We start from the raw sequence: 23,376 nt of genomic DNA on the forward strand, positions 1-23,376 counted from the left end.
GTGTGTGTGTGTGTGTGTGTGTTTCCTAAACAAGTTGATTTTAAGAGGATAATTATTTTTAATTCTTCATTAACTTCTTATTCTTCTTTGCTTCATGTAAGTCATTTGGGCATATTATTTTTTTATAAGTACTACATTTACTAGACAGACAAAGCTTTTTTTGTTTTAATTAAATGAATAAATATGTTTTGTTCTTTATAGCAACAGAGATGATCATATTTTTTGTGAGGACCAACTAATTGTAGTTCTCTGTCTTGCCTTTTTAAAAGTGACTTGATATCTTTATGTACAATTCTTGAACTTATTTTCTTATCCCTTTCAGAATTGGCCTGCAAGGTGATGTGACTGATCCAAGGACAAATAGCTTCTTACATATTCTAGACATTCTCCCAAGGTAAAAACTTAGGTTCCTGTACAAGCTTACCATAGGTGTAAAACTTTGCATCTGGAAGAATGTGATGTTTATCATTTTATAGAAATTAGCAGCTTCTACAGATACTATACATGCCATTTATTTTCTGCCATGACTGATAGAGTGACTGAAAATGTTTGTTGATTCTACAGTGCTGCTAAAGTGAGTGACAGGGTGTTACAGCCTAATAGCTGAATTGTATTGCCTCTGCTCACAGGATTAGTGCAGATGATGCTAATGTTAGTGAATGCTATTGCCCATGGCCTGGAAAATCGCACTACTAACCCTAAAAGCTGTATTCCACGTAAACGTCAGCCCTTTGAACTGCCATTCTGTGCAGTTCAAAGCTCTGTGCAGTCCTGTGTTTTCACTTAAACTTCAGTGGAAATTAATATTTCAAATATTAACCTTATCAAGTGTGCTATGTTTATGGGGGAAAGGGTTAAAATATGTCATCTCCATCCTTTGTAAAATTCTTTTCTAAAATCAGTTTGAACAGTTACCTCGTATTTCTCACAAGTAAGGATTTTCTTTGCTTCTTACTTCTTAGTATTGAGATGTTTGGAATTCTGTTTGGTTTTTTTGTTTGTTTGTTTTTGTTTTAGATTACAAAAATTACCGAAGTATATTCTTTTAGAAAACGTTAAAGGTTTTGAAATGTCTTCTACAAGGTAAGAAATGTATTTCTCTTGTGTTCATCTTAGAGTAGGTGTTTTATATAATAAGAGCTGTTGTGAAATAAAGGTCTGAAAAATAAAGGTGTACATTCTGACATTTAAGATATGTTATGTAGTTTATCATTAATGTAGTTTTCCAATAGTAATGTGAAGTATCACAAGGTTAGGGTCAGCTGATTCTCTCGCGTTTTGATATGTTTGAATTTTTCCAGAATGAGTAATACGAATTGTATTTCTCAGTTTTAGCTGCTTAAGTGGTGTCCATTTCATTAGAATTAGAAATGTTTTCAGTAAGAATTGGTCCTCTCATAGGCATTTTCTGTCCTGTTGGACTGAAGAAGCAAGCCCTGTGTCAGGGCCCTTTCAGGTGGCTGCCCCACGGGAGAGAATGCAGCCGACTGAGTCCTCGATTCACCTGCTGTCTGTGACAGTGTTGCCCTGTCTGATGGGCGACAAAGCTCCATTCCAATAACGAATTTACCATCAGTGGATTAGCAATTTTTTATTTATAATACAGATTATCTCTTTTTTTGAGAAATGTAATTTCTCAAATATTAGGCTTAAGACCCAGGATTTTTCTCTTTCTAAACAAGTTGAATGGAGGTATAGTTTTCACATAAAATGAAGTTTTATGTGTAATATTTTATATAAGAACTGCATTTTGAACTATAGAGTGAAAGCCTTTTTTCTTACCCTTTGTCTTTTCAGAGATCTGTTAATACAAACAATAGAAAATTGTGGTTTTCAGTATCAAGAATTTCTACTGTCTCCAACCTCTGTAAGTACCACAATTATAAACTTAAATAAATTTTCCCAAAGGGAACTTGATTCAATAAAAAAATGGATCCATTTTGAATAATATTATAGGCAAATCTTAAAATTAGTTCAGACATGGTTCCTTCTATATCTGAATTTTATAGCTATATGTGAATTTTATTTTTTTATGATTACTGTACTATCAATAATGAATGTAAGAAAATCTATGTATCTTCTTACCTGGGAAATATAAAGTGAAAGTGACTCGTAGACATATGATTCATCTGATTCCATCTTTATTTCGTTCAAATAAAGGTACAAAGTGACAGTTTAAAAGGTTCAAGAATTTGCTGCAGGGAAGTCTTGTGCAAATTGATAATGGAATTTTGTCTGGCAGAAACTAATGTAGACCTGATGTAAACTAATGTACAGTGTATGAGGTTTTTTTTTTTTTCCACTAGATGCTAACAGTTAGTGTAGATCACTTTAATTTCCCATAGCAACTACCTGTTCTGCTTCACTTTCAGCTTGGCATTCCAAATTCAAGATTACGGTACTTCCTTATTGCAAAGCTTCAGCCAGAGCCATTCCCTTTTCAGGCCCCTGGTCAGGTATTATTATTATTGTTGTTCTCATCATCATCATTCATCTGTTGTAAGTAGGTCTCAGGCTGCTTGTTTATTTTCCAACAGTACCGGTGGGGGTTCATGTGTCCTCTCACGCCTGTAGTAAAGAGCATGCATTCAGTCTCTCTTCTAAGCCTTTTGCCCCTCTTTATGTTGTTTAGTTGCTATGTCATGTCTGACTCTTTGCAACTCCTTGGACTGTAGCCTGCCAGAATCCTCTGTCCGTGGGATTTCTCAGGCAGGAACACCGGAGTGGGTTGCCATTTCCTTTTTCAAGAGATCTTCCCAACCCAGGAATTGAACCTGTGTCTCTTGTGTCTCCTGCATTTGCAGGGGGATTCTTTATCACAGAGCCACCAGGGAAGCCCTCCCATTCCTAATATGACCACTTTAATTGCTTGAAACAAAACCAGAAGCATTTCTTTCATCATTACAAAAAATAAGTTGAAAGTAAAAAATTACCATTACTGCTGTTATTAATGGTCAGAAGAGAAATTATTGGGGGGGAAATGAACCCCCCAATAATTTCTCTTCCGACCACTGATTCTTTTGCATCCATTATTTTTCTCCCTCAGTAGAAGCCATTGACCACTGTTGATAAAAATTCACATGTCGGTTGCATTTTCTTTGAAATCTATGCTGTTTAGCTTTAACTGATTAAAATATGGTAATGATTAGTACAAGCTAGGATGAAATGCACGATTGCTATGGATAGACTCTCTCATTATGCTAGCAATTTTACATGCTTCTGCTGAAAATTGACGTGGATAACAGAGTTTCAGTGGTTCAGTGAAGCTCTCTGTAATCATCACAGGTAAGAACTTAAAAGTCATGTCCTACTAACAGGGGTTCAGTAGTATCGTTTGAATCCCCGTGTAACACAATACCAGTTTTATGCTTCCCTGATGGCTCAGTGGGTAAAGAATCTGCCTGCAATGCAGGAGACACAGAAGACATGGGTTTGATCCCTGGGTCAGGAAAATCCACTGGAATAGGAAATGGCAACCCACTTTAGTATTCTTGCCTGAAAAATTCCATGGACAGAGAAGCCCAGTGGACTACAGTCCAAAGGGTCACAAAGAGTTGGACAGTACTGAGTGACTACACACATGGGTATTGTATTATGGGGCTTCCCAGGTGGCACAAGTGGTAAAGAACCCGCCTGCCAATGGAAGACACGCCTGTATTATATTATACAATTGCAATGTGTCTCCCTTTCAATGTGGATAGTTCCAAAAACAGTGTATAAAGTATATTAACCAAGATTTCATCATTAAAAATTCCTGGAACTATTTTATCCTTCTCAAAATAGGACTTTATACAAGGTTACCTGTTTTGTAGGAACAAGTTTTTCCTATGGGGCTCAGGAATAGAAATAACCTTTCAGGGCAAAGAGTGCTTATTTTAACGAAGGAGAATGGTAAGCTTTGATTCAAAACACATTTTTGGAAATGTTCCTGTTGCTTTCTCAACTTCTTTTCCAAATATGATATTGTCGGTATATTCATCCTACTTCCTATTATTTTGTTGAATGGTTTTATTACTAGAGAAAGCAGTAATTTCATGAAATAAATTATCTACAGACTGATGGCCTATCATTATATGATGAAAAACTTGTAGTAGCTTATATAAATTACTAGTAAACCTCAATGTCTATCTTTTTAATGACAGCTCAGTGAAAGCCAAAGAATTTTTTTGCATAATGTTGACTGGATATTATTAACTCATTTTTTATTTTTAAGAAAGCTTTTGACAATTTATATATTTTTATTTAATGCCAGGTACTGATGGAGTTCCCCAAAACTGAATCTGAACATCCCCCTAAATATGCAATAAATGCAGAAAAGAAAACTGAAGAAAAGAAAACTGGACCAAAGATTTGCTTTGATAGCAGCACACAGTGTTCTGGAAAAGAGGCCATTCTTTTTAAGCTTGAAACTGCAGGAGAAATTGACAGGAAACATCAACAGGACAGCGATCTCTCTGTGCGAATGCTAAAAGATTTTCTTGAAGATGACATTGACAAGCATTCATTCTTTTTACCACCAAAGTCATTACTGCGATACGCTCTTTTGTTAGACATTGTTAAACCCACTTCCAGAAGATCCATGTGCTTTACAAAAGGGTAAGTTTTAAAGAGTCTCTACTCACGACATACCCTCTACTTACGACATACCCAAAGTAACCAAGTTTTCATAGCTATTGTCTCTTTTATTTCTTCTGGAAACAAGGAGCATTTTATAGAATGTTTCTGCTAGAATGTGTTGGTTTGTTTTTTTTTTTCTCCCTTAATTGCCTGCCTTCCTGTTCCAGTAGAATGCACAAGTAAAAATTGCTTCTGGCAGAACATCATGTGCACAGCCCACGAAAGTGCTCATGAAAGGCCAGGCCATTGTTTGGCGACCTTCGAAGGAGCTTAATTACCCATGGTGGAAACATACCCATGGTGAAAACATGGTCTCTGTAGATGGCAAATTGCAAATTTTTTACCACCTTTCTTTTTGTGGTACCTCAAAAATTTCTGTCCACTTTCATAATCAGTGTACAAGAAGAAATTAAACTTTAATATCAAGAAATAAGATTGAATAATCTGGAGCACATTAGAGCACTTTAAATTTTCTTTAGTTTTTGGGTAAGTAGTTATATTCTCATGGTTCAAATTTCAAAAGGAACTGAGATTGTAAGACTCCTTTCCTCTCTGCCTCTTGTTCATCCAGTTTCCATCCCTACTGTCTGATCTTCCAGAGGTGTTGTGTACAGGGTATCTAAATATACATGTATATTTTTACCCCCTTCTTTAAGTAAATTGTAGCATATTATAATCATTATTATGCACCCATTTTTTTGACTGTACAATGTAATTTGGGTATTATTGCCTAAGAATTTTGCTATACTCATGGTATAGGTATATCATAATTTATTTTACTGGACATTTAGGGGATATAGCCTTTGGCTTATTTCCCAAGTGTTAATAAATGTGTTTTTCAGGTTTCTTTTTAAACCTAGAAAGAAGGGGAAATAAGATCTTTGGAGAAGAATTTATAAAAGATCCCTGCCTCTTCTTTGTTAATACCACTCAAACTCATTTGATAGGTAGTTTTATGATTTAAACATTCAAACCTTCTCTCTTTACTTGCTAGCTAGTTGTCTTGACACTCTGCCCCTGAGATAATCATATGATGCTTATCCTGATTTTCTCATACTCTGCCCTTGTACTTCTAGGGGAATAGGTTTATTGCTTCTTGCATCACCTTAAAAGACTTCAGTCAGCTGTTGTCTGTTTCCAAGTCTGATAGGTTCTCTTTGGGACTCTCATAAAGCAGGACTTATCACTTTTGTAACTAAAAAAAAAAAAAAAAAAAAAACCTTGAAATTCTTTTGTAATTATAAAAATGGTATAAAAGAAGCTTTAATGTGAAATCTATTTTAGTGTAGATAATATAAGCAGACACACACATGATATATAAGGAAACAGCTTTTCTCTGTAGTGTTTTATATTTTTAATATAGTTTTTTAAAACAATAGTCTGACTGTTGCAGGATAAATAGTTAAAACATACGGTGTTACAGTAGGAGGTAGATACATGTTTGATGAGCCTGAGTCTGTCCTGGGCTGGAGAGAATAGGATTTTGGGTTCATGAGAAGAAATGATGGTTCAGGCATCTGAAGAAAAATAGCTGCTATTCATTTTCACCTTCATAACATTTGGTCTAATGTGTCAGGGATGCTAGTACTGAATAGTATTTGGATATAAAAGTTGTAACTAATGCATACTTCCTGTGCATTTAAATGTGATGAACATTTAAAAACTGACATTTTATAAAAATGACAATAATGCATAATGCAAATATTACTTACACAACAAAAAACTTTGTCAAGTTTAGTGTCTGAGAAGTTTAAATATGATCTTAAGTCTTTCACCTAATTTTTTTAATTACAAAGCATATTTATGTGATATTATTCAGAATATTTCAGAAAGATGTAGCTATGTAAAATTGATTCATTCAAGAAATATTTAAGAAATCTATCATTAACAAGCAGATGTTACAAAATATTTGTGTTAATTCTTCAGTTATGGACGCTACATAGAAGGGACAGGATCTGTGTTACAGACAACAGAGGATGTGCAGGTACTGTGCGTGGTTTCAGGACTTAAATATTTTGAAAATATTTTAAAATAAAATTTTATTTACTACTTAATATTTGAGAATGTTAAAAGAATTTTACATATTCAATTGGAATGAATATGTGTATAATAATTATTTACTATAGAATAAGTCTTTTTCTTGTTGCTAGGTATGGATATATGTACAAGAAGTATTTTATATTTTTACTTTTTTCCCTTACCTTTTGCCCCTCTTTTTATACTCCATTGAGGATAATTTGAAATGCAAAGTACAGTAGTTAATGTTCTCTAAGATTACACACAAATATTAAATCCTTCTTTTGGAGCACATATTATAAAAATGCCTTTTAGGGAAAAATAAATCTATTTTAGCAAGGCTGTTTATTAATACTTCAATTGCAAATTCTTTGAGGTGTCATGGTTGAATACAAGCTTGATGTATTGTAAGTTTTATATACGTCTGAATAGTTCTGCAGTGAAATCACATTATTTTCTTTTATGCTGATTTAAACTCTTTAACTGTTAATAAAACTTACCCATGGTAAAAACTGTATCAGAGGCAAACAAATGTCAGAATTTGAGAAATCATATTTATTAAATATATTTAATCACTTTAAGAAAATGTCTTAATTTGATAAAATTAGTCATAAACCTAAACATTCAAATGACTGTTTGCATTGTAAAACTGACTTACTGGTTGACCAAGTTCCTTTCACTATTTTTCTCTTATATTGTTATTTATTTGTTATTTATATTCTTATGAGTGAATTTTTGAGAGACCAAAAATGACAGACACACTGAAAGTATCCTGATCTGTTCAACATCAAGCTTTTGTTTGTTTTCAGAGTTTATCTTACCCTTGAAGAGCCAATTATACAGTTCATTGCACAGACTTTTACCCTGGGCTTCTGTGTGTTGTGGTGGACTATATGTTCATCATTTTTAAACTGCCTCACAGCAGATGATATTATCTTAACAAATTAATTGCATTCTATTAATTATTTATTACTTATTAGTTATCATGGATGTTTTCCTACAGATTGAGAATATCTACAAATCCCTTACCAGTTTGTCACAAGAAGAAAAGATAATGAGATTGTCAATGCTTCAACTTCGATTTTTCACTCCTAAAGAAATAGCAAATCTCCTTGGATTTCCTCCAGAGTTTGGTATGTGGGATACACGCGGACCCCAGCTTTCATTTATTAATGGTCTCCGAACTCATTAGGGACTCCTGTGTGAGTTACGAATAAACCCTTGCCCAGACAGAGGTGGAGAACCCTTCCTCTCCTGTTTATGCCATTTTGACATCTTCTCTCCTGTTTCTGCTTTTGTTCACAACCTGCCATTCCCTTCAGACTCAATTCTCCTCCTTTTACTCTAGTAATGTTTCCAGGTGCTTTGCAGGAACAGAAAGGCCAAATCAGCAATTCCTCAACTGTCCCCACAGATGGTTGTTAATAGCATCTTTCAGATGGTTGTTAATAGCATCTTTCTAAAATTTATTTTTTGCTTCTAGGAGTCCTGTTCATATAACCCGACACTAACTGTTGTGAAAGAATGCCTAGAATTGTCTTTTTAAAAAAAAATAAATAAAAGACAATTAAGGAATTTATTTTTGCGTGTGTGTAGTGGGAGGTATGTTATTTGTATTTTTCTCCTAGGAGGTACGTTCTTATCAATTAGACACCTTTTTCCTTCCCTACAAGGTTTAAGTGGAAAAAAGAGAAAGTGGAGAGGTGCTCTAGGGAGGAGCTTTCCTAATGGAAATTAAGGGTGACTTGAGAGCACAAATCCCAGAATTGACACCAAATTAGAGAATCTGAAGATGGAATCTCAAGAACAAAAATGAACATAGGGTTCCAGAGTGAGAAAGACGAAGCCCTGATGCCTTTTGTCATTGAGGAAGGCCAGGGATTGTTGTATTAGGAGACTGGATGCAGTGCCTTTGCCTCTTAGAGCTACTGCCTCTCCCTGACCCTGCTTCCTTGGCACAGGGGCTCTCACTCTGTGGATGCCATTGGTTTCCTAGGCAGAGGGAGGTGAAGGGTGTCCCTCGCACCTAGCTCATGGGAAGGAAGAGACAAATCTCCCTCACATTTCCTCACAAGGAGGAAATGTGTTTTTGATAACTTACTGGGAGCTTGACTACAGAAAAGCCAGGCTTTGCTAAATCTAATCTTGTTGTAATATTATTACAGTACTATTCTTAAAGAACATCATGGGTTAAATAGATCATGTTTTAAAATTTAAATAATGGATTTACACTTGATGTTTGGAATGCATCTTTTTTTTGCATGGAGAACAAACTCCAATAGAATTTGACTACCCTCTTGGTAATTGATTCCCCAAGCAGAGTCACAGCAACCGGGTTTGTTTTGTCCTCTGTGCCTTTTTCTTGGTGATCTCATTCAGTTTGAACTATCCCAGGGAATGTTATTTAAGAAAACATAGACTTCCCTTGTCTTAGTTTATGTCACAAAGTGAATGAGAACATCATCAAACAAAGAAGTGAGAATTGCACTCAGAAATTTATTTCCCAGTCTACTGTTACTTTTTTATCTTTCATTTTTAGGATGAGTCATCAAAGGTACTTTCCATAGTACTATAGAGAGAAAAGAGATTTACTGTCTAATAGCAACTAAGTTCTAAGTTTTAGTTCAGTGTTTATTTTTTCAAGTAGTAGTAGTCACTTTGGTAGTAAGGAAATTTAGCACAGACCCCAGAGACAGACAGACCATGAATTTTAGCTCTACCTAAGCCACTTTCTGCCTTAGTTTATGTGTCTGTAAAATGGGGGTGATTGCAGTACCAACTTCATAGGGTTGTTGTAACAGGTAAGTGAATTAACATATGTAACATGTTTGCAAACTATCTGATACCTAATACAAAATTTGTGCTTTTATATTTTAAATGATAGATGTTATAGCCTTTATTTCATAAACACTTTTTCTCAGTATTTAAAGGTATAAATAGGGTAAAATAGGATTTTTCAAAGTTCTGTGAAAATATATAATATGTGCGAGAAAACCTGATTTATTTATGGCTGTCCTGGGTCTTCGGTGCTACACAGACTTTCTTTGGTTGTAGTGAGCAGGGGCTATGCTCTAGTTGCGGTGTTGCGGTGGGCAGGCTTCTCGTTGTGGTGACTTCTTCTCTTGTTGGGAGCTTGGGCTCTAGGATGCTCAGGCTTCAGTAGTTGTGGCGCATGTGCTCAGTTGCATGTGGAATCTTCCCAGACCAGGAGCCGAACCCATGTCCCCTGCACTGGCAAATTGCTTAACCTTCTTTTAAAATGTGGTAGATGTGTGCAGTCAGTTAAGCCCCTATAGTCACCACCGAGTGGGCCTGTCCTTCACGTGGGCCTCTGACATCATTAATCCTGGGTCCAGAACAGGCGTTCTGGGAGCTGCTTGTCCATGGTAGTGATGGCTTTGCGTTGATCCTCCTGCACGTGTTGTCCTATTTCTCTTTGTGGCCAGTGGCCTGCATTTATGAGATAGCAGGCTTTGGAGGAGACAGACACTAACCTTCACTTACTGAATAATTGCTGCTATCTTGACCTTCTTAATTCTAGGTTTCTTTGTTTTGGAGAGGATTATTATTTTTAATGTACCTAAGTTTTTTAAAAGTCACCTTCTAGCTTTAAAAAACTCAAAATGCATTAAAGATCTAAACGCAAGACCAGAAACTATAAAATTCCTAGAGGAGAACATAGGCAAAACACTCTCTGACATACATCACAGCAGGATCCTCTATGACCCACCTCCCAGAATATTGGAAATAAAAGCAAAAATAAACAAATGGGACCTAATTAACCTTAAAAGCTTCTGCACATCAAAGGAAACTATTAGCAAGGTGAAAAGACAGCGTTCAGAATGGGAGAAAATAATAACAAATGAAGCAACTGACAAGCAACTAATCTCAAAAATATACAGGCAACTCCTACAGCTCAACTCCAGAAAAATAAATGACCCAATCAAAAAATGGGCCAAAGAACGAAATAGACATTTCTCCAAAGAAGACATACAGAGGGCTAACAAACACATGAAAAGATGCTCAACATCACTCATTATCAGAGAAATGCAAATCAAAACCACCATGAGGTACCATTTCACACCAGTCAGAATGGCTGCGATCCAAAAGTCTACAAGCAATAAATGCTGGAGAGGGTGTGGAGAAAAGGGAACCCTCTTACACTGTTGGTGGGAATGCAAACTAGTACAGCCACTATGGAGAACAGTGTGGAGATTCCTTAAAAAACTGGAAATAGAACTGCCTTATGATCCAGCAATCCCACTGCTGGGCATACACACTGAGGAAACCAGAAGGGAAAGAGACATGTGTACACCAATGTTCATTGCAGCACTGTTTATAATAGCCAGGACATGGAAGCAACCTAGATGTCCATCAGCAGATGAGTGGATAAGAAAGCAGTGGTACATATACACAATGGAGTATTACTCAGCCATTAAAAAGAATACATTTGAATCAGTTCTAATGAGGTGGATGAAACTGGAGCCTATTATACAGAGTGAAGTAAGCCAGAAGGAAAAACACCAATACAGTATACTAACGCATATATATGGAATTTAGAAAGATGGTAACAATAACCCCGTGTACAAGACAGCAAAAGAGACACTGATGTATAGAACAGTCTTATGGACTCTGTGGGAGAGGGAGAGGGTGGGAAGATTTGGGAGAATGACATTGAAACATGTAAAATATCATGTAAGAAACGAGTTGCCAGTCCAGGTTTGATGCACGATACTGGATGCTTGGGGCTAGTGCACTGGGACGACCCAGAGGGATGATGGTATGGGGAGGGAGGAGGGAGGAGGGTTCAGGATGGGGAACACATGTATACCTGTGGTGGATTCATTTTGATATTTGGCAAAACTAATACAATTATGTAAAGTTTTAAAATTAAAAAAAGTTATAAAAAAATAAAATAAAAAATTATGTAATTTTTTCCATAAACAAATTTAGATTTTAGTTCCTATATATGAAATACATACATGTATACATTGCATGTATATATATGTGTGCATTATATATATATAATTTTTTAAAATATTTATTTTAATTAGAGGATGATTACTTTACAATACTGTGATGGCTTTTGCCATACATCATTATGAATCAGCTGTAGATATACATGTTTTCCCTCCGTTTACAAATCTTGCTTGTTTTCAGATGTGTCTTCCTCATTGATACAATCTTGATATCACAAAGGACCATCCCTGGGATAGTCTTAAAGTTTGTTTGTAGGTATATTTCTACCTCTGGCTACTTTGAAGTAAATAACTTCTGAGATGACTAATGTTCTTGACTGAGACATTATCTTTATGATAGGAATTATATGACTGGGCACCACTGCAACTATAGTTTTATTATGGTAATCACTCGTATTTTATTGCAGGTAATGTAATGTCGAGTGTTGATGAAGCAACTTTATCAAGTTTTGAAGTTTTTAAAAAATAAATTTATGTATTTATTTTTGGCTGAGCTGGGTCTTTGTTGCTGTACTGGCTTGTCTTTAGTTGCGACAAGCAGGGGCTACTCTCTAGTTGCAGTGCGCAGGCTTCTCATTGCGGTGGCTTCTCTTGTGGGGAGCACCAGCTCTAGGGTGTGAGGGCTTCAGTAGCTGCAGCTCCTGGGCTCTAGAGCACAGGCTCAATAGTTGCACACGCAGCATGTGGAATCTTCCCGGATCAGGGGTTAAACGCTTGTCTCCTGCATTGGCAGGTGGATTCTTTACCACTGAGCCACGGGGAAAGCCCAATTTTTGCTTTTGTAATGCTCTTTAATTACTTCCTTTATTAACTGATTGCTTTTTTTAATTGCTATGTCAAAGGGTTCTGAATGTGAAGTTCTGGGATTGTAACTAAGATTCTAGTGTCCACTCTCATGCTTGGACAGTCTCTGATGGTGGTATGTGCAAGGTTTTGTTCCAGCAAATATAGTATCTGCAGAAGATTTCACTTTGAAAAAGGATGTAGCAAAAAGAACTTCAGTATGAGAATTTCAGTTTGTATAAGCAGAATATAAAGGACTTGTATCCAGAATATATTGCTAGAAAGAGGTCTCATGACTCAACAATAAAAAGAAAAATAATCCAGTTTAAAAGTGGGCAAAAGATTTCAATAGACGGTTCTCCAAAGAAAATAGATACATGGTCAATAAGCCCATGAAAAGATGTTCAACATCATTAGATATTAGGGAAACGTAAATCAAAACCACAGTATGATACCACTTCACAAAAAGACAAATAATAACAGTGTTGACAAGTCGTGGGGAAATCAGATCCCTGTACAGTGCTGGTGGGAATATAAAGTGGTACAACTGCCTTAGAAAGCATCCTGGCAGTTCCTTGGATGTTAGACATAGTTACAGTCTGACCCTGCAGTTTCCCTTGTGGCTTAGCTGGTAAAGAATCCGCCTGCAATGCGGGAGACCTGGGTTAGGAAGACCCCTGGACAAGGGAAGGGCTACCCACTCCAGTATTCTGGCCTGCAGAATTCCATGGACTGTATAATCCATGGGGTCGCAAAGAGTCGGTCAGACACGACTGAGCGACTTTCAGTTTGACTTTGCCGCAGTCTCACCCCTAGGTATATATCTAAGAAAATTGAAAAAAACCTTGCACGTGCATACATATGTCCATGTCCATAACAGCAATGTTTATAATAATAAAAAAGTAGGGAAAAATCCAAATACCTGTCAATGAATGGATGGATAAAATAAATATGGTATATCCATATGATAGAATATTATTCAGACATGGAGAGGAATGAACTATTGGTACACATGTTATAACATGAATAAACCTTGGATCAGCTGATTTTTACTGATAATGCTTGAAGTTTGAGTTGCACTATACTTTATAGTTGTATACAATACACATAATATTGTTAATACATAATGTTATTAATAAGTACTAAGATAAATATTAAACATAGAATACTTTGCGCTTTTTTAATATTTTTTTTACCACACCAGATGGCATGCTGGATCTTATTAATAGTTTCCCCAACCAGGGGCCACTGTGCCTTTGGTCCCTGTAGTTTGATATATCCACTAAAGAATATATCCTTTTGTCTCTGAAAGTTAATATTTCAAATGATTGTATTGTAAATCATTATCTCTCTTTTCTAGGATTTCCTGAGATGACAACTGTCAAACAGCGTTACCGTCTACTTGGAAATAGTCTCAACGTGCATGTTGTAGCTAAACTAATCAAAATCCTATGTGACTAATTTTTTAAATAACTCTGAAAGAGGGTCACAGTTTTCTGTCATATCCATATAGTAACTTTGAAATTCTTTTTTGAATTAATTTTGACAAAATTTGACTAAATTATCTTTCTCTTTAATAAGAAGTTTGGGTTGGTCAGGAAATGCCATTTTGTTTCCTTAAATTTATATTACTGTGTTTTGTAAGGTGAAACTTATGCTTCAGGAGAATATATTTTCATATGAAAGTAGTAAATATATATGTTAAACATTCCTTTTATAATATTATGGTATAGACAAGTTTAGAAACATTAGAATTTTAATGTCTACATGAATATTTTATAAAGTATTATAAAATAGTATATAAACTTGAGATACTATATATTTGTGTATGTTAATTAAAGTTGCTTTCAGTTCAGTCGCTCAGTCATATCTGACTCTTTGCAACCCCATGGACTGCAGTACTCCAGGCTTCCCTGTCCATCACCAACTCCTGGAGCTTTCTCAGACTCATATCCATTGAGTTGGTGATGCCATCCAATCATCTCATCCTTTGTCGTCTCCTTCTGCTCCCACCTTCAATCTTTTCCAGCATCAGGGTCTTTTCTAGTGAGTTCTTTACATCAGGTGGCCAAAGTATTGGAGTTTCAGTTTCAGCATCAGTCCTTCCAATGCATATTTAGGACTGATTTCCTTTAGGATTGACTGGTTGGATCTCCTTGCAGTCCAAGGGACTCTCAAGAGTCTTCTCCAACACCACAGTTCAAAAGCATCATTCTTCGGCGCTCAGCTTTCTTCACGGTCCAACTCTCACATCCATACGTGACTACTGGAAAAACCAGAGCTTTGACTAGATGGACCTTTGTTGGCAAAGTAATATCTCTATGTTTTAATATGCTGTCTAGGTTGATCGTAGCTTTTCTCCCAAGGAGCAAGTGTCTTTTAATTCCCTGGCTGCAGTCACCATCTGCAGTGATTTTGGAATCCAAGATAATAAAGTTTGTTACTGTTTCCATTGTTTCCCTATCAATTTGCCATGAAGTAATGAGACCGGATGCCATGATCTTAGTTTTCTGAATGTTGAGTTTTAAGCCAAATTTTTCACTCTCCTCTTTCACTTTCATCAAGAGGCTGTTTAATTCTTCTTTGCTTGCTTTAAGAATCTCTCATTTTATTTTAAGATGATTCATCCTATTTCTAAAATGATGATTCTAGCCTGTTTAAAATATTGAATAATTTTACTTAATTTCAGTTTTTTAAACATTATTTTATATAAACAAATGTGTAAAATATTTTAGAATAAATTATCATCACTCACCTTTTGCAACAGTCTGAAGAAAATGTCAGAAATAATAATCCTAGATTATTGATTACCTTTCCATCAGTATGCCATACTGATGAAAAATTTAGGTACACATTATCTAATTATCTTTAATTCTGCTTCCTTCTGAAAGACAAAATCCACCGTCCCTTCTTCATTTGTACATACTTACCTTTAGTTTGCTATTTTCATAGCTTGCTTTTGCCTTTTATGTGCATTTTACCACAATTAAAAAAGGCATAACTTTTAACTTTCTCTATCTCTCCCTTTCCATTCTTGGATTTAGGGCTCTAATCTGACTAAATCTTGCATCATAAATTCTGTGATTTTGGTTTTAGTAATAAAAGCAAGTGACAGGTAGAAGAGAAATGAAAAGAAATAAGACGAGATATTTATTCTCAAAAAACAATCATCCGGATGTGGAAAAATTGAAACCCTCTGTATTACTGATGGGAATGTAAGGTAGTGCAGCCTCTATAGAGGGTGACAATTCCTTTAAAAAATTAAACATAAAATTACCCATATAATAAAGCTATTCCACTTCTAGGTATATACCCAAAAGAATTGAAAGCTGACACTCAAATATTTCTATGTCAGTGTTCATTGTGGCCTTATTCATGATATTCAGCTATAAACAGGAAGGAAATTCCGATACATTACGTCATGGATGAACCTTGAAGACGTTTTATTCAGTGAAATAAACCAGACACAAAAGGACGAAGTCTGTATAATTTCACTTGTATGAGGTATGTACAAGAATCAAGTTCACAGAGATGTCGTTGTCAGGGCTCAGGGGACCAGAGGAATGGGCGTTAGTGTTTAATGGATGTGGAGGCTCTGGGAGGGGAGAGTGTTCTGGAGATGGAGAATGGCACAACAGTATGAGTGAACAACAGTATGAACGTACTTAATGCCACTGACTTGAATTCTTGAGAATTGTTTAAATGGCAAATTTTATGTGTGTTTTCCCACCCCAGTGTTCTAGCCTGGAGAATTCCACGCACTGTATAGTCCGCGGGGTTGCAAAGAGCCAGACATGACTGAGCGACTTTAACTTTCACGTGCATTTTACCACAGTAAAAAAGGCATTCCCCATAACCATTTTTCCAGAGGAACTCATAGATAAATATGGGTCTAAGGAAACTGTAGGCCAGTGCATGTTTATGTCAACTGTCACTGTCTACATTTTGTGTATGTGTTTAAAGATAAAGCTCAGTACAGATCTCATAAACAACAGTATGCATATCTGAAACCACTTTGGCACACTTTCACTAGGCTTTGCTCACTGATACAAAGATCCTTACCGATAAGAAGGTTCAGAGTTTTACTGTGATTATGCTGTAATTATAGTGTCCTTTGCCCCATTGTGCAATGGCGCACAATCTGTGTTAAGTTACAGTGTACCAGGTATAAACACATAAAGACTCTGTGCAGACTTGTGCTTATAAACTAGGAGATAAAACATAGCTTTGTGAAAAAATCTTGGCATACATCCATGGGCAGATGATGATTTTTGCCTTTAAGTTAGAACTGAAAGTACAGTTCAGTTCAGTTCAGTCGCTCAGTCGTGTCCGACTCTTTGTGACCCCATGAATCGCAGCACGCCAGGCCTCCCTGTCCATTACCAACTCCCAGAGTTCACTCAAACTCATGTCCGTCGAGTCGGTGATGCCATCCAGCCATCTCATCCTCTGTCGTCCCCTTCTCCTCCTGCTCTCAATCCCTCCCAGCATCAGAGTCTTTTCCAATGAGTCAGCTCTTCGCATGAGGTGGCCAAAGTACTGGAGTTTCAGCTTTAGCATCATTCCTTCCAAAGAACACCCAGGACTGATCTCCTTTAGAATGGACTGGTTGGATCTCCTTGTAGTCCAAGGGACTCTCAAGAGTCTTCTCCAACACCACAGTTCAAAAGCATCAATTCTTCACTGCTCAGCCTTCTTTATGGTTCAACTCACATCATACATGACTACTGGAAAAACCATAGCCTTGACAAGACGGACCTTTGCTGGCAAAGTAATGTCTCTGCTTTTGAATATGCTATCTAGGTTGGTCATAACTTTCCTTCCAAGGAGTAAGCGTCTTTTAATTTCATGGCTGCAATCACCATCTGCAGTGATTTGGGAGCCCAAAAAAATAAAGTCTGACACTGTTTCCACTGTTTGCCCATCTGTTTCCCATGAAGTGATGGGACCGGATGCCATGATCTTCGTTTTCTGAATGTTGAGCTTTAAGCCAACTTTTTCACTCTCCTCTTTCACTTTCATCAAGAGGCTTTTTAAGTCCTCTTCACTTTCTTCCATAAGGGTGGTGTCATCTGCATATCTGAAGTTATTGATATTTCTCCCGGCAATCTTGATTCCAGCTTGTGCTTCTTCCAGCCCAGCGTTTCTCATGATGTACTCTGCATAGAAGTTAAATAAGTAGGGTGACAATATACAGCCTTGACGAACTCCTTTTGCTATTTGGAACCAGTCTGTTGTTCCATGTCCAGTTCTAACTGTTGCTTGCTGACCTGCATATAGGTTTCTCAAGAGGCCAGTCAGGTGGTCCGGTATTCCCATCTCTTTCAGAATTTTTCCACAGTTTATTGTGATCCACACAGTCAAAGGCTTTGGCATAGTCAATAAAGCAGAAATAGATGCTTTTCTGGAACTCTCTTGCTTTTTCCATGATCCAGCGGATGTTGGTATGCACAAAACTCATAAAAATTGAAAGTGCTACTCTCTCAGTCAAGTTCAACTCTTTGCAATCCCGTAGCCTCTGTCCATGGAATTTTGCAGGCAGGAATACTGGAGTGGATAGCCATTCCCTTCTCCAGGGGATCTTCCCAATCCCAGGGATCAAACCCAGGTCTTCTGCATTGCAGACAGATTCTTTACAGTCTGAGCCACTGGTGAGTATCATCATTTACTAGTATCTATTTACTATACTATCATTTAGTTGGCATATACACACATGCATAATTCAGAATTTGTCATTTTATTGAATGCCCACTATATGTTATTGATAATAAATATGTATAAAATCTGCCTTGGAAATTCTGATATTCAGACTTACTGTAAACTTATTCAATATTTTGGAAAATATAGGCTCTCCTTTTAAAAAGAACTGGATGTAATTAAATCTCTGCCATTTCTAACAGGAAATGGATTTTTTGTTTTCCCTTTTACATCATGCATGCTCTTTTAAATGACTTTTATTTACCTGCCTCAAATTTTTAGTAAGTTCTCCACACTCAAATATAGTGCATGGGATAAATAAATCAATATAAACAGAATGAATCATATTGGAAAGTGACTTTGAAGAGGAGTTAGGTAGTCATAGGAGAAAGAGCTTGAGAATCCTTACTGGCAGATAGTAGAGCCAGATGATGGCTGGTACTGAGGGATCAGCTGACTCTCTTCAGGTTCAGAAGCCCCTGGACATTGTGTTCTGGCTATTAAATCAGACGTGCACAGGAGGCACTGCCTTGTGCCTTGAAAGTGAGTGGATACCTCTGACTACCAGCCAGTTTACTTTCCCCTCATAGAGTCTTTTAAAGAGACAAAACCAGTAGTTGAAATTGTGAAAGTTGAGAGACTACTTCTCACTTCTTTTTTTTTTTTAGATACTGGGTAGGATTCCTTACCCTAAAATGACAGTCTGTCTTTTGTTCCAACCTCAAACTAGTTGGGGTCAGCAGTTATTAAACTGGAGGTTTGAGGGTAGAGGAATGACGCTAAAGACAAATGAAACTGGTTTGATTCTAGCTCTCACAATCCAGAATAAAGTAGCAGCTGCCGTTTGAGCCAACCTCAACCATGTACTGAAGGATGCCTTCTGCAGGCCAGCTACCTCATCTGCCTACAAACTAAAGTGGGTCTTGTTGCTTTTTTTTGTTTGTATGTTTTGATAACTTTTATCATTTAAAATCAAAAGTTAAAATTAACAGCTTCCCAGATAAGCCAAGATAACACAATAAGAATCTCTCTTTAAGGCCATATTGACAGCAAAAGAATATTTTCCTGAGTTATATTATTGAAAAGAAGGGTAACTTTTCATACTTTTGTTTTCAGCTTAAATCTATGATTATTTGAGGCCAACAATTGCAAACTATCTTACTAATAGCTTTGACCCTTCAGCTTTCAACAGTTAGTTCTCTTACAGCCTGTGTTCAAACTAGTTTATCAAGACAGCCTTTGAACCTCCTTGTACTGGAGTCTCTGCTCAGCTTCTGATGTCAAAATGTGCTGCATACACCTGTCAGTCACCTTCTTAGCATGCATCTTTTTTGACCCACCTCTATTCTGACTGTCTCTTTCTCCTTTCATTATACTCACCAGGATGCCTACTTACGCCTATAATGTTTCACTTGGCAAAGTTTCTTTGCCTGTTTTATTAAAGAACAGTAAGAAACCTACCTTCTTCAACTTTAAATTATACTGGTCACTCTTTCTGCACCATTTTTCCTCTCCTGTTATTATTTCACCTTGCTACTAAAGGTTTAAACTTCGTGTTTGTTTGTTTGTTTGTTTTTAATCCATTTTTCTAACCTACCTCCTTGACTTCTAAGGATATTTTACACTAAGATACTCATATTCTTCAAAATCTTAAACAGCTTTGATTCAAACTATTTTGTCCTGATTTTTGAGTTTATTCCTTTTTAAATGTACTTGTTCAATAAATATGAACACATGCAAAGAACTTTTTTGGCTTATTTCTCATGTTCTCAAATTTGTTATATATTTACTGTAGGTTCTGAGTCTTACTTTCAGTTATATCCAACACTTATAACTCTCCCTCAGCTATACGGTATTTGATTCTGATTGCTTCCAAAATCTTATTTTTTACAAATCTGAATTTAGATAGAAATGTTCACACACCCAAAGAAAGATAGAAAGTTACTTTTCTCATTGAACTCTTCTTTGTAGCCCTAGAATGTTCTCATTTATTTGCTTGTACATACTATGGTTTCATTGTTTACTTCAATTATTTGCTCTGTATTTTATTTTGTTTGTATATTTGTTCATATCAGGGCAGACTTAAATTGTAACAGTCTAAATATGGAGCATGTTTATTTAGCCAAGTTGGCTCTATAATCGGATGAGATCACCTGAAGAGTCTAAAGAGAGGAGAGAGGTTTGGAGCTGAACTCGTATCTGTTTCCAAAGATACAGTCTTCAGATCTCTCTACCCAGCACTGTCCAAGTCATTTTTCACAAGAGATCTCACCCTTTCACCTTTTTTGTCCATAACACCCAGAAAATATACTTTTTACTGAAATAATTGCTATTTTATTTACTTAGGAAATGAACACAAGTACAGTTAAATTTTACACACATATGAAAGACTTGAAAATACATAATGGAAAGTGATACTTCTTGTGAAACAGATGTAAGGTGAGTTTGCTGCTTAAGAGGTCATCCTATGGATGAATAGACAATAAGCTGGATAGTTGCTATGATTTGAATTGGTTCAAAATGAAAAAATATTCCATGATTTATAGAATGTAAACTTCCAGGAGAATGAGGATTTAATTTTCCCTTACTGCTACCTTCCCAGTGACTGTGACAGTACCTGGCACAACTCAATAAATTTGTAAATGAGTGAATATAGTCATCATACTGGGTTGATACAGAAAATGCCTAAGGCTGTCATACTGTGGAATTTAAAATGTCTTTAGGCAATGGCACCCCACTCCAGTACTCTTGCCTGGAAAATCCCATGGATGGAGGAACCTAGTGGGCTATAGTCCATGGGTCGCTAAGAGTCGGACACAACTGAGCGACTTCACTTTCACTTTTTACTTTCCTGCATTGGAGAAGGAAATGGCAACCCACTCCAGTGTTCTTGCCTGGAGAATCCCAGGGATGGTGGAGCCTGATGGGCTGCCGTCTCTGGGGTCGCACAGAGTCAGACACGACTGAAGTGACTTAGCAGCAGCAGCAGCAAGAAGGCAACAGCACCCCACTCCAGTACTCTTGCCTGGAAAATCCCATGGAAGGAGGAGCCTGGTAGGCTGCAGTCCATGAGGCTGCTAAGAGTTGGACACGACTGAGCAACTTCACTTTCACTTTAAGTCACTTTAATTTGTGTTACTGCTACTTCCTCTATTAACAGAGGAATAGCCGAGAAAGGAATACTCCTTTGGAATACATGATTTAAAAAATAATTCTAGGATAGAACTTGTGCTTTTGGCTTTTGGGAAGTTATGCAGATATAAATTTTAAAAAATATTCTGAGTTGTCTGGAAAGAAGGGAGACTCATCCCTGCTTCCTCCTCCATGCTAAGCACAATGATCAATTCTCTATTTATATGATTATGAAATAATGCAAGAGCTATCAGAAAGAAAACTCTGAAAGGTATAAAGAAGAAAATAAACCAGCTAAGTACTCTCCAAACTGGAGGGGGAACATAGCTACAGGATGTCTTACCACCTCCCAACAGAATAAGGTAACCCAGTCTTGGTGTTTCCTGACCACCAAGCTAGCAACATACAGAAGCCCAGGATGGAACAGGAGTCCTGCCAACACCACCAGGTGAGTCTGATAGAAACCTCAAGGGCAGTGTGTAGGGATCCCACTGGCAAGTGTCCAAGGGAAGCACTATTTTCCTGCCAGCCCTGAGATTCCTTTCACTTGCTGAGAGAAGTGGGAAGCCGGAGGGCACTGGCAAGGGGCCTCCAACCATAGGAGTGTCTGACCCTGAAGTTTCATCACCATGGGCAGGAGACTCCCCCCGCCTAACCTAGACGCACCAGGTGACTCATCTTGGGGAAAAACTCTTCCCCCTAAAGTAGCACCATCTAAAAGCCACTATGAGCACCAGATAAATAAACACTGCAGAGACTCTGAAACTTAAACTGCCACTGGAAGCATAGACCAAAAGGTAGGCCAGGACCTGCATGCAAAACATACTGACTGTCTGCTAAGATAAAAAGATTAAAATAGGACCCATAGTCTTCTAACAGATAAAACACTCAGGATACAATCTAAAATCCCCTCTCATGCCAAGAAACAAGGAAATTACAAGTAAGACAGACAACTGATGACACCTTCAAAATGATTCAGATGTTGGAATTAGCTGACAAAAATTTTAAAATAACCATTTAAAAATGCCTTAACAAGTAATTACAAATTCTTTTGAAACAAAAAATTGGCTCAGCAAGGAAATAGCAAAAAGTTTTTTTAAGTTAGCAAAAGAACCAGTAAGGTATGTGCATTTTTGTCTCAATTTTAAAAAAAGGCAATTATATAACGGAAAAATACAATAAGCAAGCTCATTGGATCGGTTCAATAACAGGGTAGAAATGACATGATAGAATCAGTGAACTTTAAAATAGATCAATAGAATTACTAAATCTGAAGAACAAAGAGAAGAAAGACAAGGGGTGGGGGAGCGGAATGAGACTCAGTGACCTGTGGAATAGTAATAGACAACATTCATATATTTAGAGTCCAAGAAGTAGAAGAGAAAGAAAGAGCTGAATGAATATGAAAAGAAATAGTGGATGAAAACATCTCAAGTTTAGCAAAAGATAAGTATGTGGGTTCAAGAAGCTGCTGCTGCTGCTGCTAAGTTGCTTCAGTCGTGTCCAACTCTGTGCGACCTCATGAGTGGACTCCAAATAGGATAGGCTGAAAGAAATCCATGCAAAGACAGTTTATAATTGAACATGTAAAAACTAAAAGAAAAAGCAGAAAGGGCACATTACTATAGCAGAACACAATTTGAATGACAGCGGATTTCTCTTCTGAAACTATGGGAGCTAGCAGGAGGTGGCATAACATTTTTCAAGTGCTGAAAGAAAAAACTTATTTGAGGTGTTCAGTCTATCCTGCAGGAATAAGGGGAAACAGTGATATTCTCAAATGAAGCAGAACTAAAAATGTTTATTGCTAGCAAACCTACTCATTAAGAATAGCTATTGGATGTTCTTCAAACAAATGAAATTATAAAAGACATTTTGGAGCATCAGGGAGGAACAAAGAATAATGGAAAAAGCAGAAATATGAATACTTAAACTAGGTTTATCCACATTAGTTTTATAAATCACATTTGATGATTGAAACAAAAATTTTAATACTATCTAGTTCTCAAGACAATGATTTTTAAAAGTGGAGAAATTCAAGATTTCATTTCACTTAAAGTGGTAAAGTTCTGACACCAATGGACTGTGGTAAGTCATGTATGTATATTATTATACCCAGAGCAACCACTGCAAAAACTTTGCAAAGAAATGC

General features: G+C 36.8%; 1 protein-coding gene across 5 annotated transcripts in view; it reads left to right on the top strand.

Moving 5' to 3' along the window:
* Nucleotides 1-14,083, top strand: part of TRDMT1 (tRNA aspartic acid methyltransferase 1) — a 52,003-nt gene extending 37,920 nt beyond the window's left edge. For 4 of the 5 annotated variants that reach the window (XM_027559847.1, XM_027559846.1, XM_027559848.1 and 1 more), the window contains 8 exons: nucleotides 323-394; nucleotides 1,018-1,083; nucleotides 1,798-1,867; nucleotides 2,373-2,456; nucleotides 4,253-4,596; nucleotides 6,544-6,601; nucleotides 7,637-7,766; nucleotides 13,756-14,083. In XM_027559847.1, the coding sequence (XP_027415648.1) occupies nucleotides 323-394; nucleotides 1,018-1,083; nucleotides 1,798-1,867; nucleotides 2,373-2,456; nucleotides 4,253-4,596; nucleotides 6,544-6,601; nucleotides 7,637-7,766; nucleotides 13,756-13,856 (925 nt within the window). In that variant the 3' untranslated portion in view covers nucleotides 13,857-14,083. Of the gene's footprint in view, nucleotides 1-322; nucleotides 395-1,017; nucleotides 1,084-1,797; nucleotides 1,868-2,372; nucleotides 2,457-4,252; nucleotides 4,597-6,543; nucleotides 6,602-7,636; nucleotides 7,767-11,793; nucleotides 11,865-13,755 lie in introns of all 5 variants that reach the window. The other variant, XM_027559845.1, reaches the window with a different exon arrangement.
* Nucleotides 14,084-23,376: the final 9,293 nt, after the last annotated feature.

The sequence above is a fragment of the Bos indicus x Bos taurus genome, chromosome 13 (genome assembly GCF_003369695.1).
Source record: "Bos indicus x Bos taurus breed Angus x Brahman F1 hybrid chromosome 13, Bos_hybrid_MaternalHap_v2.0, whole genome shotgun sequence".
Classification (NCBI taxonomy): Eukaryota; Metazoa; Chordata; class Mammalia; order Artiodactyla; family Bovidae; genus Bos; species Bos indicus x Bos taurus.